Genomic DNA, 15865 nt, shown 5'->3' on the forward strand with positions numbered 1-15865 from the left:
GCCAAAAGCCGAGGTGTAAAAATGGGAAAAAAGGGAAATGAGACACTTATTGCTGGAATATTTTGCCCATCTCTAATTGTAACTGACCACCTTCAGATTCCTTTGCTCTTATGAGTCATTCCCTTGGTTTTAGATGTCATTAAAGAAGTTCCTTTTTTCATTTTGCTCAACTGACAATTATTGCAATTTATCATCTGTATCACAATGAAACATAGAGATCTGTCACTGCCCTGTTGCTGGAAAATAACATTTTTGCCATATGGAATACATCAATGAAAATGAAAAATCAATAAATTTGGTTGGATTCAACGCTGGGGATTTGCTGCTGTAGTGCTCTCAGGGTGCTCTAGTGCCCCTTGTCAGCCATAAGGTCTAATTCCCACTTAAACCATATCTTCTGGGGTGTGCCACTGATTCTGCTCTGGCTGAGTGGAGCTTATATAGCATGAGAGTTCCACATCCATAGTGCATTATGGGAAATTAAGTCTGTCTGTTGAGAATTGGAGTGGAGTGGAGTGGAGATAGGAGAACTGGAGCTTCAGGCATTCTAAATGTGAATTTTGCGAGGCACCACGGTAGCATTGCAGAAGTAAAAACTTAAGGGTTGGAAATAAAATGTTTCGGTTTGACAATTTTTGGATAAGAAATGGATCATTTCCATTGAAAACAGAAAATTCTTGACAAAAACGTGTTTAGCCAAAACCTCAGCTTTACAACAAAAGAGCGGTTTTGACGGAACATTGTCAATCTGCCACTGTAGGACAGCTTCTGTCTCACAAAGCTTATATGGCAAAAGACCATCCATGGTTTTATCTTTAACATATTGAAGTATAGAGAAAGTTTCTCTTCCCATTTCCAGTTTGGCTATTAACCAAATCAAATAATCTCTTTGCTCGGTTGTTTGTGCATGATTATTTCCAGTTGCAGCAGTGGAATGAAGCCATACAGAGGAGTCCACCAGAGGAAAGACAGGATAGGAGACCTGTGAAGTCACCAGAGACAGCCACAGGTCTTCTTTGCTGTATATATACTAGCAGCAATCCAGTTAGTCTGGTAAGAAAAGAGGAAAAGTTTCCAATGCATTTTTACTGAGCATTGCTACAAAGGAGTCATATGGAACCACAACAAACATCAAATGAGCTTTGTAATTTAATAAAAAAAAGATTTATACACACTTCACAGGTAAGTTGCAAAATTATGGTTTGAATCAAAATATTTTTCTAAGTGAAATCAAAGACTAGAAACAAAAGAAAAACATTTGGCCAAAATGTGTTCTGTGAAGAGCTAAATTATGCAGAAGGATCAGATAAAACATCTTTTACTCCTATGTAATGATGTGATCAACTACATTTTTAAACTACTAGCAGAACTGCATCTGTTTGATTTTCCTGTCTCAATAGAGCAACATCTGTATGACAAAAATATTTTTGATGATCCTTTCAGGGGAAATGCTTGCCTCTGTAGCACAAGAATAACTTGAAGCACTGTTGAAGACGCACATTTGAACAAGGAAGCCAGTTTAGTCTCAGAATGTGTGGCAATATCATTCAGAAACTGATTAGAGGATGACAGCTGGATTTTGTACTGTTTATGCTGCACCAGTGACAGATAGAACGTCAGTAAATGCTGTATGAATGAGCTGATAATTAACAATAAAAGGACTACTGGGATGGGCTAGAAATTTTGTTTTGCATGAGATTGCAGTCTCTTAATCAGCACACCCTCTGTTATTTCTTCTGCTTTTCAGTGTCATATATCAAAATACTATAGCAGAATTATACTACATCTATATAAGATCCTTTCCTACAAATACTCATATTCACATTTGAGTAAATCTATTAATTTTACTGCTGGTAGTTGTGGGAGTAAGTTATACATGCTTAAATGCTTACAAGAACAAAACTTATTAGACATAAGGTCCAACATTGCTTACATGAAAGTCAGTTTTAAAACTCTCAGTGAATTTTTAGAAGGTTAGGGTATGGCTTACATATGCCTTGCAAAGCACCCACAGATAAAAACAAAAGTCGGCACAATGTACAGTAAGAATTGTATAGCAGTTTGCTGCCACACAGATGTCGTGTAGATGAGACTGCATGTTGCAATGACTGTGTATGTTGCAATATGACTAGTATGTCTTTTCTTCTTACGCGTGTATTTGTAACAGCAAATACTGTTTTGAACAAAACCCAGAAATCTTCAGGAACAACTATCCATATGAAAGGATTAATGTGCTTCACTAGACTGGTGTTGTTTTTACCTGTTTTTCAAGTCTTTTGGTGCATTGAGGCACAGATTATTCAGCAAACTTGGAAGAAGTCCTCTGCAGTATCCTACTACATTTCTTGTAATTCTACCCAGGAGAGTGTTGAGGGTATAAACTTTGGTGGATTAATGATACAGAGAGCAACTTGACCTCTCGGCAAGCATGCTTGAATGAGAAAGAATCAATTAGGAGTCTTGTGGCACCTTAAAGACTAACAAATGTGTTTGGACATAAGTTTTCAAGGACTCTAGCCCGCAAAACCTTATGCCCCAACAAAATTGTCAGTCATACGACATCTTAAATATTCCTTGTTGTTCCTGCTGAAGCAGACTAGCATGGCTACTCCTCCGAAAAATGGGGAATGTGTTAGGGAGTTATTGCTATTCTTTTACCATCAGGTTTGGCCAGATTCACAAAGTGCTGCACGTTACAATCTTTCAGCTTCAGCCATCCTGTGTTTTCTAATGTTGTATTGTGCCTCCTGGAAGCATGGGCAGTACCTCCAGGGACACAGGTGCTTGAGGTGTTGGGCAGAGCTTTGTGAATCAGTTGAGTGTCACAGATTTGAGGGTTTCATCTTGCAAACCTCTGATCATAGTGCTTATAAAATTGAATGTAACCTCCGTATGAATAATAAGGTTCAAAAGCATTTAGTCTCAGCCCATTTTGGTTAGCATTGGGCTATATTCTGTTATCTGTTATACTGGTGTAGTCTGGACTAATTCCCCTATAATAAATGGGAAATATTCTGAATTGATGTTACTGCAATTTAGAATAAAACCAGGCACAGTATGTGTAATTTAGATAGTAATCAATTAATCTGAAGCACATATCTTCTGTTGTTGTTTTTTTTCTTTTCCCCCCAGAAAAGGCAGCTTTGTGATCCCTTTGGAAAACTTATTGCTGAGGTTCCCAAACCATGAATTCATCTATGCTCTGGAGTCCACAGAACGTGCAGTATTGCTTTGACTTTGTTAACAACTCGTGTCCTAGAAAAGTAAGGTCGACCATCAGTCTGTGGGCTATGTACATCTTCATGGCAGGAGTGACAGCGGTCACGATGGGTGGAAATATGCTTGTGATCATTTCCATTGCTCATTTCAAACAGCTTCATTCTCCAACCAACTTCCTCATTTGCTCCCTGGCAACCACAGACTTTTTGCTCAGTCTGACAGTTATGCCCTACAGCATGATTAGGTCTGTTGATTCATGTTGGTATTTTGGAGATCTCTTCTGCAAACTCCATACTTCTTTTGATATAATGCTCTGTACCACCTCTATTTTTCATCTGTGTTTTATTTCTGTTGACCGTTACTATGCAGTTTGTGACCCACTGCATTATGTCACCAAAATAACTGTCCCTGTCATCTTAATATTTTTAATAATTAGCTGGGCTGTCCCCTTTTTGCTGGCCTTTGGCTTAGTTTTCTCAGAGTTGAATATTGATGGCATTGAAGAATATGTAGCTTCCATTGCCTGCAACGGTTTCTGTGCCTTCATACTCAACAAGCTGTGGGGAGTGATGGCTTCTCTCATAGCCTTCTTTTTCCCAGGCACAGTGATGGTGGGTATCTATGTACATATATTTACAGTGGCAAGAAAACATGCAAGACAAATTGCCAACATCCCCAGTGCAATAAAATGTGTCTCTGCAATGAAAGACACAATCTCTGCAAGAAAAGAGAGCAAAGCAACTAAAACTTTAAGTTTAGTCATGGGAGTGTTTGTTTTTTGTTGGCTGCCATTCTTTAGTCTTACAATAGCTGATCCTTTTATTAACTTCTCAACACCTGAAGACTTGTACAATGCCTTCCTCTGGCTGGGATACTTGAATTCTACTTGTAATCCTGTCATTTATGGTTTATTTTATTCTTGGTTTCGCAAAGCATTTAAAATGCTTGTGACTGGTAGAATCTTCAGACCGGATTCCTCCACTCTTACTTTATTTCCTGCAAATAATTAGTTAACCAGGTAGGTTTTTAATGACTGGATTAACAGATGTCTCTGCTACTTTTGGTGATCTTTGAAAATGGTTCACATAGGACCCTGTATACTGAAAATCTTTGTGGGAATCTTCACCTTGTTTTGATGTAATTCGTTTGTAGAATGTCTCTGTAGGTATTTCACATGGATTAGCAGGTTATGTTGGTGAGCTTTATGTTTAGTTAGTAGGAAAAGAGAACAACCTGGCAAATTATACAGTACATTCTATGCACCTACATTCCTGTATGCACAGTCATCATTTTGTCAACTACCCTACAACACATTTTCTGTCCAAGTACCCACTTGACCCTCCAAATTCCATATTTAACAATTAAGTTGATATCTAATTGCCCATATGTAAGAATTGTATCCCCATCATTTTGAGCCAAGTGACATCACCTTTACTCCAGTTGAGAGCATCCTTCTCTAATTCTCAGAGGGAATAAGGGAACAGAACTCAGCCCAAAATGTTTTCTCTGCCTGAATGACTATTCTTTATCTTCACACAACCCAATCTAGTCTCAGACACCAGACAATCAGCAATTGAAGTCTATACTTGGAAAGTGCCCTGAATATTCTGAAGCACCTGAACTTGACCAGTGTTGGAAGCCCAGATACTGGACTAGTTGGACTGATCCAGTAGGCCAACCTTATGTTCTTATGGACTGGGGCATTTGTGAAGGAGGGCAGGAGGTGGTGCATAAGTGTGTTGTCTTTTACAGCATTATCCTAGGTCCAGCTATTTACGCTGACTCCTGGCAGAGAGACAAAGACCTTTCTGTGACTAAGGGCTGGTGCTGGTTCATGGCATACTTATTTTGTACTGCTTAGGAAGCTATGGAGCTTCACCAGAGACAACAATGATAAGATTAAGTTTAAAAATGGGCAATAAGTAAAAAAGGGATATGGTGTCCTAAATCTCAGGCCCTACTTAATGTAAAATATTGCAGAGATTGGAGATCCCACAGTATTAGGCTTCCTCTGCAATTTTTTCAGCCAACAAGAGCTGAAAATGTGGGTCTTGAGCCACCGATATTGAGAGTACCCATTCTCAGCCCTGGTGGCTAGTGGCCGGGTTTCATGATGTCAGTTCAGTGTATTGGAAGGGCTCTGGATCAGCTCCCTACTCAGGGCATCCCTTTCTTTTCCCTCCTGTCCCTAACAAGTCCTTGACTCTGGGGAGCCAGGATGGAATGAAGTCAAGCTCACCAGACTGGCCTTTGTAGACTTAGGCTGCTTCTACACTCTCGCTCCCATCGGAGGTGCCATGTTAATGAGGCAATTCGAAAAAGCAGGCTAATGAGCTGTTAACGTCCTTATTCAGCACCTCATTAGTATAATGGTGGCTGCACAAACAAACGTCGATTTTTGGATTGACAATGAAGATGGGGGCAGCTTCAAAATAAGTGCCCCACTTCGATATTCCCTTATTCCCACGGAACTAGATGGGAGTAAGGGAATGTCAAAGTGGGGCGTTTATTTCAAAAATGCCCCCATCTTCACCGTCAATCTGCAGTTCAAAATCTGCACTTCGAAATTCACGTGGCCACCATTATGCTAATGAGGCCCTGAATATGCACGTTAGTGCCTCATTAGCCTGCTTCATATTGCCTCATTACAGTGCCACCTCTGACGGGAGAGTGAGAGTGTAGAGGCAGCCTCTGACATGAATGGTTTAGTTAGTTGATCATGGTGGGAGAAAAGCACTGAGTAGTGGAGGAACTGGGTGCTGGTGGGTGCTAAGCACCAGCAAATTTATTTCCATGGGTGTCCCAGCCCGGGAGCATCCCTGAAGTCAGCATTTATGAGTGGGCTGCTAGCTCTTCCACTTACTGCTTGGAGATTTTTTTTAAACGGTGTTGTGAAAACATATCAGACTAAATTATCAACAGAGGTTGTATGGAAAGTGAAGGCAAAAATGCCATGGATGCAATGAACTCAAACTCTGCCCCTGTTTGCAGTGGATACTTTGCTGATGTAGAACTGGGGATGGTATATCCATGGTTATGATATTGAGAAACTGTGTAATGGTTTGTTAGGTATTTTGCAGATGTGTGCCCATTTCTATGGCTGCAATAGCTCAGTTACTTGAAAATAATGACACAAATGGTCCATACTGACTGCTTTAGAAATCTGATGTTTCTGTTTACCCAAGCAAATGAAAATATATGTGATGTGTGTACTCCATATCTCACCTTTTCCCAAATATAATGCACTCCTTTTCTCACTGTTTAAGTAGTTTCTTGTCACCTGGCCAGTAGGTCATGAGGAAGCAAGACAGCGAGCTAGAGAGACTCAGGCAAAGAAAGAATAATGCAAATATACAGCAGAGAAATGGAGAATTGAAATTCCTTTGAACAGTTAAGACCCATCTATAGTTTTGATATTTACTATTTAATTACAATGCTGATGAACACCTCAGAAATATCATAGATTCCGTGAAGGATTGTGAGCCTCAAAACCAGGCGCAAGGGTTCCCAGCCCATACACAGACTGAATCCACTTCCCAAAGCAGCTGAGAAAAGGGCCAGTCATGCTCCAGCTCACTAAAAGTCTCACCCACAATGTTTCTAAAATGGGCGAGTGGTCTCGCCCTTCTAATTGTCTAGGAAACATGCTTTAAATCAGAAAGAGGCACAGGACATTTTATAAGCAATTGATTCGCTTACTGTTTCATCTCCACCGCAGCCTGTGCTGTCTTCCCTTCTTCTTACATGGCCCAAACATTTCACATACCAAACTGGGTGGTTGTCCTGGGTGAGAGAAGAGTCACCTGCATCACAGCCTCCTTTCCGCTTTCCTTGCCATGCTTTGTACTCAATCCATGCGGATTGCCAACTCCTCCCAATACTTGTGTAGTTGCAGGGTTCTTTGTAGGTGTTTCTGTGGCTTTTGTTTTTTTCACAGACAGGCTTGCTAACCCTAAGCCAACCCCTTTTACCTCAGGGAGAGGTGATCCAAATTTGTCTGGTCTCAACGCTTTTACCCGTCTGGTTTGGGTGACCCTTCCAAGAGCTGTAGCTCCTGCTGGCATAGCTCTCTGAGTCCTTGAGACACACAAGCCACCTCACCATGACAAGGAATGGACCATGCATTAGCACTCACCATCACACTTGTAGGGGATGACCTGAGAGATGTGGCACAGTTCACCTACTTGGGGAGTATTATGGGCATAGATGGAGGAGCAGATAAGGATATCAGTGCCAGGATAGGGAAAGCAACAGCTGCATTCAAAACTCTCCATCCCATATGGAGCTCACAAATAATATCTGCAAAGATGAAACTGTGGATTGTTAACGCAGATGTGAAGAGTGTGCTTTTGTATGGATGTGAGACCTGGTGTACTGAAAAGTCTCCAAATCACAAGCTACAGACGCTCATAAACAGATGCGTGAGGTATGTCCTTCACATCAAATGGCAAGACTTTGTCACAAATGAGGATCTTCGGAATAGAGCAGGACAAGAACCAACGGACATTCAGATCAAGAGAAAAAAGTGGGGATGGCTAAGCCACTCTCTCAAAAAATCATCATCCTGCATAGTCCATCAAGCTCTCAAATGGAACCCCTAAGGAAAATGCAAAAGAGGAAGACTTCAGACTACTTGGAGAAGATCTACTGAGACTGAAGGACAACAACTGGAGTACTCCAGGAGTCAGCTAGAAGTTTTGTTCCAAGACAGAGGGAAGTGGAGGAGACTTGTAGATGACCTATGCTCCACTCAGAGCACAAGGGTTAGTAGTAGTAAGTAGTAATAAATTATTCCCTTACTGGCTCCTATTACAGACCCCTCCTTCTTGCCTGACTCCTGAGCCTGTCCTTCCTGCCTGTGTTTATTCCTTACTTCATTATCCCCTCTCCGTTTTTTCTTTTTTTCTGCTTCACGCTGTGTCCCTGCTCTTATGCCCTACCCCGACTCAGGCTTCAGCCCCAGGCTTGACTCATGACTTTGATCAACCTCTGATTAAAGTTCACAGTAAGTCCCTGTTATCCTCTGGGCCATAGCGCATGAAAACAGTTCTTCTTGAGTTTAATATCCAAGAGCAGTGAGAGATCTATACTTCAGCATCATCTGTTCCCCACACTTCCATCTAATTCTGGGTTTTTCATGGCTGGCCCTTCACGTTCTCTTTACCAGCTGGTGAGAATTAAGTGGAATTATTCTCAAAATTCTTCCAGCAGCACTGTTTGATGCAAGAAATGGGTAGCATGTAGTAGTTGTATGGTAGCTGGTCTGGCAGAGTCATCTGTCAATGCCAGTGATTAACCTTTGTGCAAATACATCAACTATAAAGATGCCTTTAGGAAAAAAAAAAAGAGACACCTTCTCTCTGCACAGTCAAACTGTGGAAATATCCAACCAGGGCAAATCCCACTCAGGAATATACAGTGCTTTTTTGTGTCACTACTTGCCTGTACTTGCAGAGAGTTGGCTGACTACTGTCTCCTCTTTTTTTAAAAAAAAAACCACTGGGAATATATAGCATTGTTACAGGCAGGGGACCAACTGGCTAAGTAGCAGTGCAGCAGGAAATACCTGGGGATTACTGTGGATGAGAGTCTGGATATGAGTCAACAGTGTGCCCTTGCAGCCAAGAAGCCTAATGGCATATTGGGGTTCACTACAAAGAGCATTTCTAGCAGATCTAGAGAAGTCATTATTCCCCTCCATGTGGCACTGGTCAGTCCACATCTAAAGTATGGTACCCAATTCTGCCCCTCCCACCCCCAGTACAGAAAGGATGTGGATGCATTGGAGCAGGTCAGCAGAGGGAAATGGAAAATATTAAGGGGCTGGAGCATATGACCTGTGAGAAAAGGCTGAGGGATTTGGGTTTATTTAGTTTGCAGAAGAGAAGACTGAAGGGTGATTTGATAGCAGCTTTCAACTTCCTGAAGGCAAGGGCTAGACAGAGGATAGAGAGAGACAGAGAGAGACTGTTGTCAATAGTGAGGGATGGCAGAACAAGGAGCAAGGGTCTCAAGTTACAGAGTGGGAGGTGTAGGTTGTCTATTAGGAAAAACTATTTCACCAGGAGGGTGGTGAAGCACTGGAATGCGTTGTCTAGGGAGGTGGCGGAATCTCCATCCCTAGAGGTTTCCAGGACCTGGATTAACAAAGTCCTGGCTGGGATGATTTAGTTAGGGTTAATGCTGCTTTGGGCAGGGGGCTGGACTCAGTGACCTCCTGAGGTCTCTTCCAGCCCTAGGATTCTATGGCCGTTTCTACACAAGCCACTTCCTTCAGAAGTGGCATGCTAATACATGGAGCGAAAGATGTTAATGAGGCATGGATGCAAATTCCCTGTGCCTCATTAGCATAATGTCACATGATTTAGAAGACTGTTCTTCTGGACTTCAAAATGCCGTGTAGAAGCATGGCCGCCGGGGCGGGGCGGGGGGGTGGCTTCCAGAAGGAAGTCCTTCTTCCGGAGGCCTCTTCTTCACAAAAAGTTTTGGGTGGGGCCGCGCTTCTACACGGCATTTTGGAGTCCGGAAGAGCCGTCTTTCGGATGCCAAATCACATGACTTTATGCTAATGAGATGCAGGGAATTTGCATTCATGCCTCATTATCATCTTTCGCTCCCTGTATTAGCATGCCTGTTGACTGCCTATCACCCTCAGATTAATGGTCAAGTAGAGGGAACCAGTGAGATCTGGGTGCAGTATCTTTGACTTTTCATAAATCTCCACCAGAATGAGTGGTCCTTGCTGTTATCTCAGGCAGCGTTTCTGTACAATGCTTCGCATATAAAATTTGTGTACAAAACAAAACATGCTTCTAGGGGGCAAAGCCCTTTTTTAAAAACTGCGTTCCATCCTTAGCCTACTCCAAGCTACTCACCCCAACCCACAACCCAGCAGCCTTGGACTGGAGACAACAAATACGTCAAATGCAAGGTAACCTAAAAATTCACCAGGAGGATACCAAGAACAGCTACATACCATACAGAGATTGTCAGTAACGGGAGGTGCCCTCACTTTTGGCAGGCCAGAGAGTGTAGCACTTAACAAAGAACCTACACAAGTACAAGCTGTTTCATAAATTGAGTTATCAATGCACTGGCCACTATGGAGTTACCTGACAAAGTAAGTTTGTCTGTGGAGAACTGGAGCGTCAGGCAGTCGAAATATAAGTCCCACAAGGTGCTCTGGTAGCATTTCAGAACTGAAATATTTTGAGTTTGAGATGAAAGATTTTGTTTTGTGGTCATTTAGCTTTTTGACAAGAAATAGAAAATTTCCATTGAAAATAGATGCTTATTGCAAATAATATGGCTTTAGCCAAAAGCCTAATTTTCCAACAAAAAACAATTATGACAGAACATTTTCAATCAGCTCTACTGGGCAGACTGAATGACGCTCCGTGTCCCATATAGATTATAATGAAAAAGACCTTTTATGGCTTTCTATTTAACATATTTCAATAGGACAAAGTTCATTCTCCCTACTGGGCAGACTAAATAACAGCCCCATGTCCCATAAAGATTATAATGAAAAAGACCTTTTATGGCTTTCTATTTAACATATTTCAATAGAGACAAAGTTCATCCTCGAATTTCCAATGTGGCTGTGAACCAAATCAAATAATCACCTTGCTGGGATTCATGTGCATAACCTTTTTCAGTTGCATCAGCAGAATGAAGAGTTACAGAAGAAATCTGTCAAAGGAAAGATGGGATAGGAGACTTGTGAACTCCCCAGAGACAGCTACAGGTCTTCTTTGCTATATACATATACTAGCAGCAAGCCAATTAATTTGATAAGGAAAGAGGGAAAAAAATCAAATATATTTTCACTGAGCATTTCCACAAAGGTGTCATATGGAAGAAAAGCCATCAGAAAAGTTTTGGGCATTAATAAGAAAAAGATTTATGCACGTTTTACAATTAAGCTGTAAAACTGTTCTTTGATTTGGATCAGAAGATTTTCTAACTGGCACCAAAGACCAGAAACAAAAGCAAAAATCTCTGTCAAAACTGTTTTCTAGAAGAGATGAATTATGAAGAGATATCAGGTAAAAACATCTTTTTCTCCCACGTAATGATGTAGCCAACTGTGTTTTGTAAAGTACTGAAAGAAGTCTTAATGTTTGATTTTCAAGTTTCAATAACGGAATGACTGTCCGACAACAAGCTTTCTAGTGATCCATCCAGGGGCACTATTTGTCTCTGTATCAAAAGAATAACTTGAATCACTCTACAGAAAAAAAACAAGTCACCTGAAGCTTAAAATGTGTGGCAAGATCACTGAGAAGCTGATTGCAGAAGGACAAAGGGGTCTTCTAAATTTTATGCAGTTTCAATGACAAAGAGAACATATGTAAATAGTATTAAAGAGCTCATAACTGAGGACTGTAGAGCTGGGTTAGAAATATTGTCTCAAAGAGATTACTTTTACAAAAGCTTTTACTGAGCACATGCTGTGCTATTTCTTAAACATGTTAATTACCTATGTCCTTTCAAAGTTTTAAATCAAGATAATGTAATAAGATCCTTTCTTGCAAACACTCTTTTTCACATGGGCTGGACCTATTGATTTCAATAGTACTGCTCATTTGAGTAAAGGTATACTCAGGCTTAAGTGCTTTTTAGGCATAAACTTCAGTAGCCATAAGGTCTAATAACTGCTTTTCTCAAAACAGGTTTAAAACTCTCAATGTCTTCAGTGGGAGAATGATTTGACCGACAATAGATCCAATGCTTTCTGTTTCTTTGATGTAAAAAGCAGAGAGGAGAAAGACCACAACATATGAAGCACACATCTAGCGTAAGTATCTTTTGCCTTGGTATCTAATTAAATTTGGAGCCCTTTTAGTATGTGAAACCCTAACAAATTACATCTTGTGGTTTGTGATGTTGCCAGAAACTTTTGTTGGCATTACTGGGGCAGTAGAATTGCATATGTTACTACTGTGAAAGAATGTAAATTAAACTCACAAGCATTAATCACATATGCATAACATGTACATTTATGTACCTGGGCATATGCATTAACATACTAACATATTAGATGTTTCTTCTCAGACTGTTTGCGTAACACAAAATATTAAGCCTAAACATGGTATAATTGTCTTTTAATAGCATTGTTATTACATGGCTATCTTGATAAGATAGAGAACCCTAATATAATGACTCTACATTTTGATATTAGCCTGGCATGCCTGTTGTAAACCTGCAATATATTTATAATGGCAAATGTTTATATTCTTATCATGCAGTGGAGTTTCAAATGGATTTTGGAAAAGTATGCCAGGAAGTGTTCATGTAGTCTGTGGTGCAGAAACAGCTTAATGCACGTGACAAGCTGGGAGAAAGAAAAGAAAAGCGGGAATAGGTGAGGGATGAATAAAGGGGATGGATAATACATGAGAGAGGCCATGAAGATACAGCACTGGAAAGAAGGAAGAAATGGGATTTGTAGATAAAGCAATTGCTTTGATTAAGTAACAACAACCCATAACCCAGGTTAATACATAATACATAACCCAGGTTAATACAGTTCACTAAATTTGTGTGTTTCTCCTGGTTTTCAAATCTTTCAATGCTGTGAGCCACAGATCATTTAGCAACCCCAGATGACTCTTTGGCATTAAGCTACTTTATTTCTCTTGATCCTAGCCAAGTATGTCTTGCAGGTATACAGCTAAGTGAATGAATGTTACAAACAGAAATGTATCTGCAGGTCTACACTCAGTGACCTATGGTCAAGCATGCTAAAATGGGAAGGGTCTCAGTGAGTTTTTCTCATTCTTCTACCATGAGGTCTGGCCAGCTACACAAAGCGCTGCGTGTTAAAATCATCATAGCGTAAGCCAGTCTGAGTTTTCTGAAGCTGTATTGTCTCTCCAGGAAGAATGAGCACCACCAATACACTAGACCCTTGACTTACACATAGGTTTTGTTCCTGGGCAACCACACATAAGTCAAATTTCATGCAAATCAGGACTGGGGGGGAAGGGCCTTGCTGCCTTCAGGCCCCCCCAGTTCTGGCTGCACCTGGTTCCCGGCTCCTGTGAGCACCAGGGAGCCAGGAACAAAGAGACAGCCTGGCTCCCCTCCACTTGTGGGAACCGGGAAACTGACCAGCTTGCTGGGACGGTCAGTTTCAAGAGCTGAGGAGCTGGGAACCAAGCAGCAGCCTGGTTCCCAGCTCCCCTCCACTTGCAGGATCCAGGAAACTGACTAGCCCTACTGCACTGGTAAATTTCAAGTGTCAGGGAGCTGGGAGCAAGGCACAGCAGCACTGGTCAGTTTCCTGGCTCCCCGCTGTTTACAGGAGCCGGCAAACTGACCAGTGCTGTGGAGGGGAGCTGGGATACAGGCTTCCACCTGGCTCCCAGCTACCTGCCACTCATGAATTCGACTTGCATTATTGCAAGAAATGCATAAGTCAAAATCGTGTAAGTCGGAGGTCTACTATATGTCTGAGATAATGCATAGAGCTGTGCACTCAGTGTTGCATTAGCCACTGGGAAAATAAGGTCCATGTTCAGGGCCCTGGCTAGTTAGGAGGCTCAGGAAAAAGGAACACCCCCACAACTGTACCTGCTCCACCCACACAGTGGTCCTGCTAGGTAGTGGGGCTTCCCACTTCCCAGCAGGAGCTGCAGGTGGGAGGAACAGGGCAAGTCCCAGCACTCCCTCCATTTTCCTCAATATGCGGGTGAGTCAGGGGAGTGTAGGCACAAGCGGGTGTTAGGGGGTTGCCATTGTTTAGGCTTTGGGCCCTAAAAAATAACCCACCTCTAATTGCAATGGAAGAGAGTGTCATTTGTTAGAGGCTTTCACTCTGGAAACCTCTTGTCATAGTACTTATAGGGTTGAATGTAAAGTCCACAGCAAAAATGTACAACATTATTCAGAATTTTTGAGCACCCTAAGATTCAAAAGTATTAAGGAACTTATTCAGCCTAGTTTTTATTAGGAATAGGACAAATTCTCCTATGTCTCATACTGGTGAAAGTCTGGAGTAGCTCCTCTGAAGTAAATGGGGATTATTCTGCAGAAATATTAATGCTATTCAACTAATCTGAAACACAGGTCTACAGATACAGCTAATCGTCATGTAACTTTTCTTTTTTTCCTTTCCCCCAGAACTGATGGAATTGTAACACTTTCGAAATCATTCCTGCTAACAATCCCAAATAATGAATTCATCTGCACTCTGGAGTCCACTGAACGTGCAGTATTGCTTTGATTGTGTTAACAATTCATGTCCTAGGAAAGTAAGGTCGACCATCAGTCTGTGGGCTATGTATATCTTCATGGCAGGAGCGACAGTGGTCACAATGGGTGGAAATACGCTTGTGATCATTTCCATTGTTCATTTCAAACAGCTTCATTCTCCAACCAACTTCCTGATCGGCTCTCTGGCAACTACAGACTTTTTGCTCAGTTTCTTGGTAATGCCCTACAGCATGATCAGGTCTGTTGATTCATGCTGGTATTTTGGAGACCTTTTCTGTAAACTCCACACTTCTTTTGATATAATGCTCTGTACCACCTCCATTTTTCATCTGTGCTTTATCTCTGTTGACCGTTACTATGCAGTTTGTGACCCACTGCATTATGTCACCAAAATAACTGTCCCTGTGATCATTTTATTTTTATTAATTAGTTGGGCTGTTCCATTCTTATTTGCCTTCGGTCTAGTTTTCTCAGAACTGAATATTGATGGCATTGAAGAATACGTGGCCTCCTTTGACTGCAGTGGCTTCTGTTCTTTGATATTTAACAAGTTGTGGGGAGTGATGGCTTCTCTTATAGCCTTCTTTTTCCCAGGCACAGTGATGTTGGGTATCTATGTCCATATATTTACAGTGGCAAGAAAACATGCAAGACAAATTGCCAAACTTCCCAGAGCAATAAAATGTGTCTCTGAAATGAAAAACAAAATCTCTGCAAGAAAAGAGAGCAAAGCAACTAAAACTTTGAGTATAGTCATGGGGGTGTTTGTATTTTGTTGGCTGCCTTTTTTTATTCTTACAATAACTGATCCTTTTATTAACTTTTCAGCCCCTGAAGACTTGTACAATGCCTTCCTCTGGCTGGGATACTTTAACTCTACGTGTAATCCAATCATTTATGGTTTATTTTATTCTTGGTTTCGCAAAGCATTTATAATGATTGTGACTGGTAGAATCTTCAGACCAGATTCGTCCTCTCTTACATTGTTTCCTACGAATACTTAGTTAACCAGTGTCATGATCATGAGGGTTAGCCAGCAGCCTGGGAGTAAAAGGGTTAACTTCCTTAAACAGGTGGGGTTGGCCTATAGGAATGTAGGTAAGAATTTCAAACTGGGACAAAGGAATTTTTTGGTTCCTCCCTTTTCAGTCCTCTGGTCTTTCCTCTTCTTTGCAGCCATGAGGGAGACAGACACAGAATATCTCCCTCCAAGAACAGGTCCTCCAATCTTCTGTAAGTAGGGTAAAGTTTAGAGAAATCTTTTAGGCTTTATTGTTTTATGGTTTGGGAAGTGGGATCTGATGTCTGTGCACTTTTTAAAAATATTCTTTTACTCTTCTTGTAGCTAAGTTCTAGGCCCATGGTGGAGACTCCCCATGTGTTTTACTTTGTGACTCTTCCATCTAGTCATGATGAGGCTTGCAAC

The 15865-nt window shown here is 41.3% G+C and overlaps 2 protein-coding genes across 2 annotated transcripts; both read left to right on the top strand.

The window, feature by feature from the left end:
• Positions 1-3182: 3182 nt before the first annotated feature.
• On the top strand, positions 3183-4229 carry LOC142010690 (trace amine-associated receptor 4-like). Its single transcript, XM_074989114.1, has one exon. It carries the CDS (start codon positions 3186-3188, stop codon positions 4227-4229), a length of 1044 nt encoding a protein of 347 aa, XP_074845215.1. The 5' UTR covers positions 3183-3185.
• A 10167-nt stretch (positions 4230-14396) lies between these two features.
• Positions 14397-15443, top strand: LOC142010421 (trace amine-associated receptor 4-like). Its single transcript, XM_074988753.1, has one exon. The coding sequence runs from the start codon at positions 14400-14402 to the stop codon at positions 15441-15443; it is 1044 nt and encodes a 347-aa protein (XP_074844854.1). The 5' UTR covers positions 14397-14399.
• Positions 15444-15865: the final 422 nt, after the last annotated feature.

This window comes from Carettochelys insculpta, chromosome 3 (assembly GCF_033958435.1).
Source record: "Carettochelys insculpta isolate YL-2023 chromosome 3, ASM3395843v1, whole genome shotgun sequence".
Classification (NCBI taxonomy): domain Eukaryota; kingdom Metazoa; phylum Chordata; order Testudines; family Carettochelyidae; genus Carettochelys; species Carettochelys insculpta.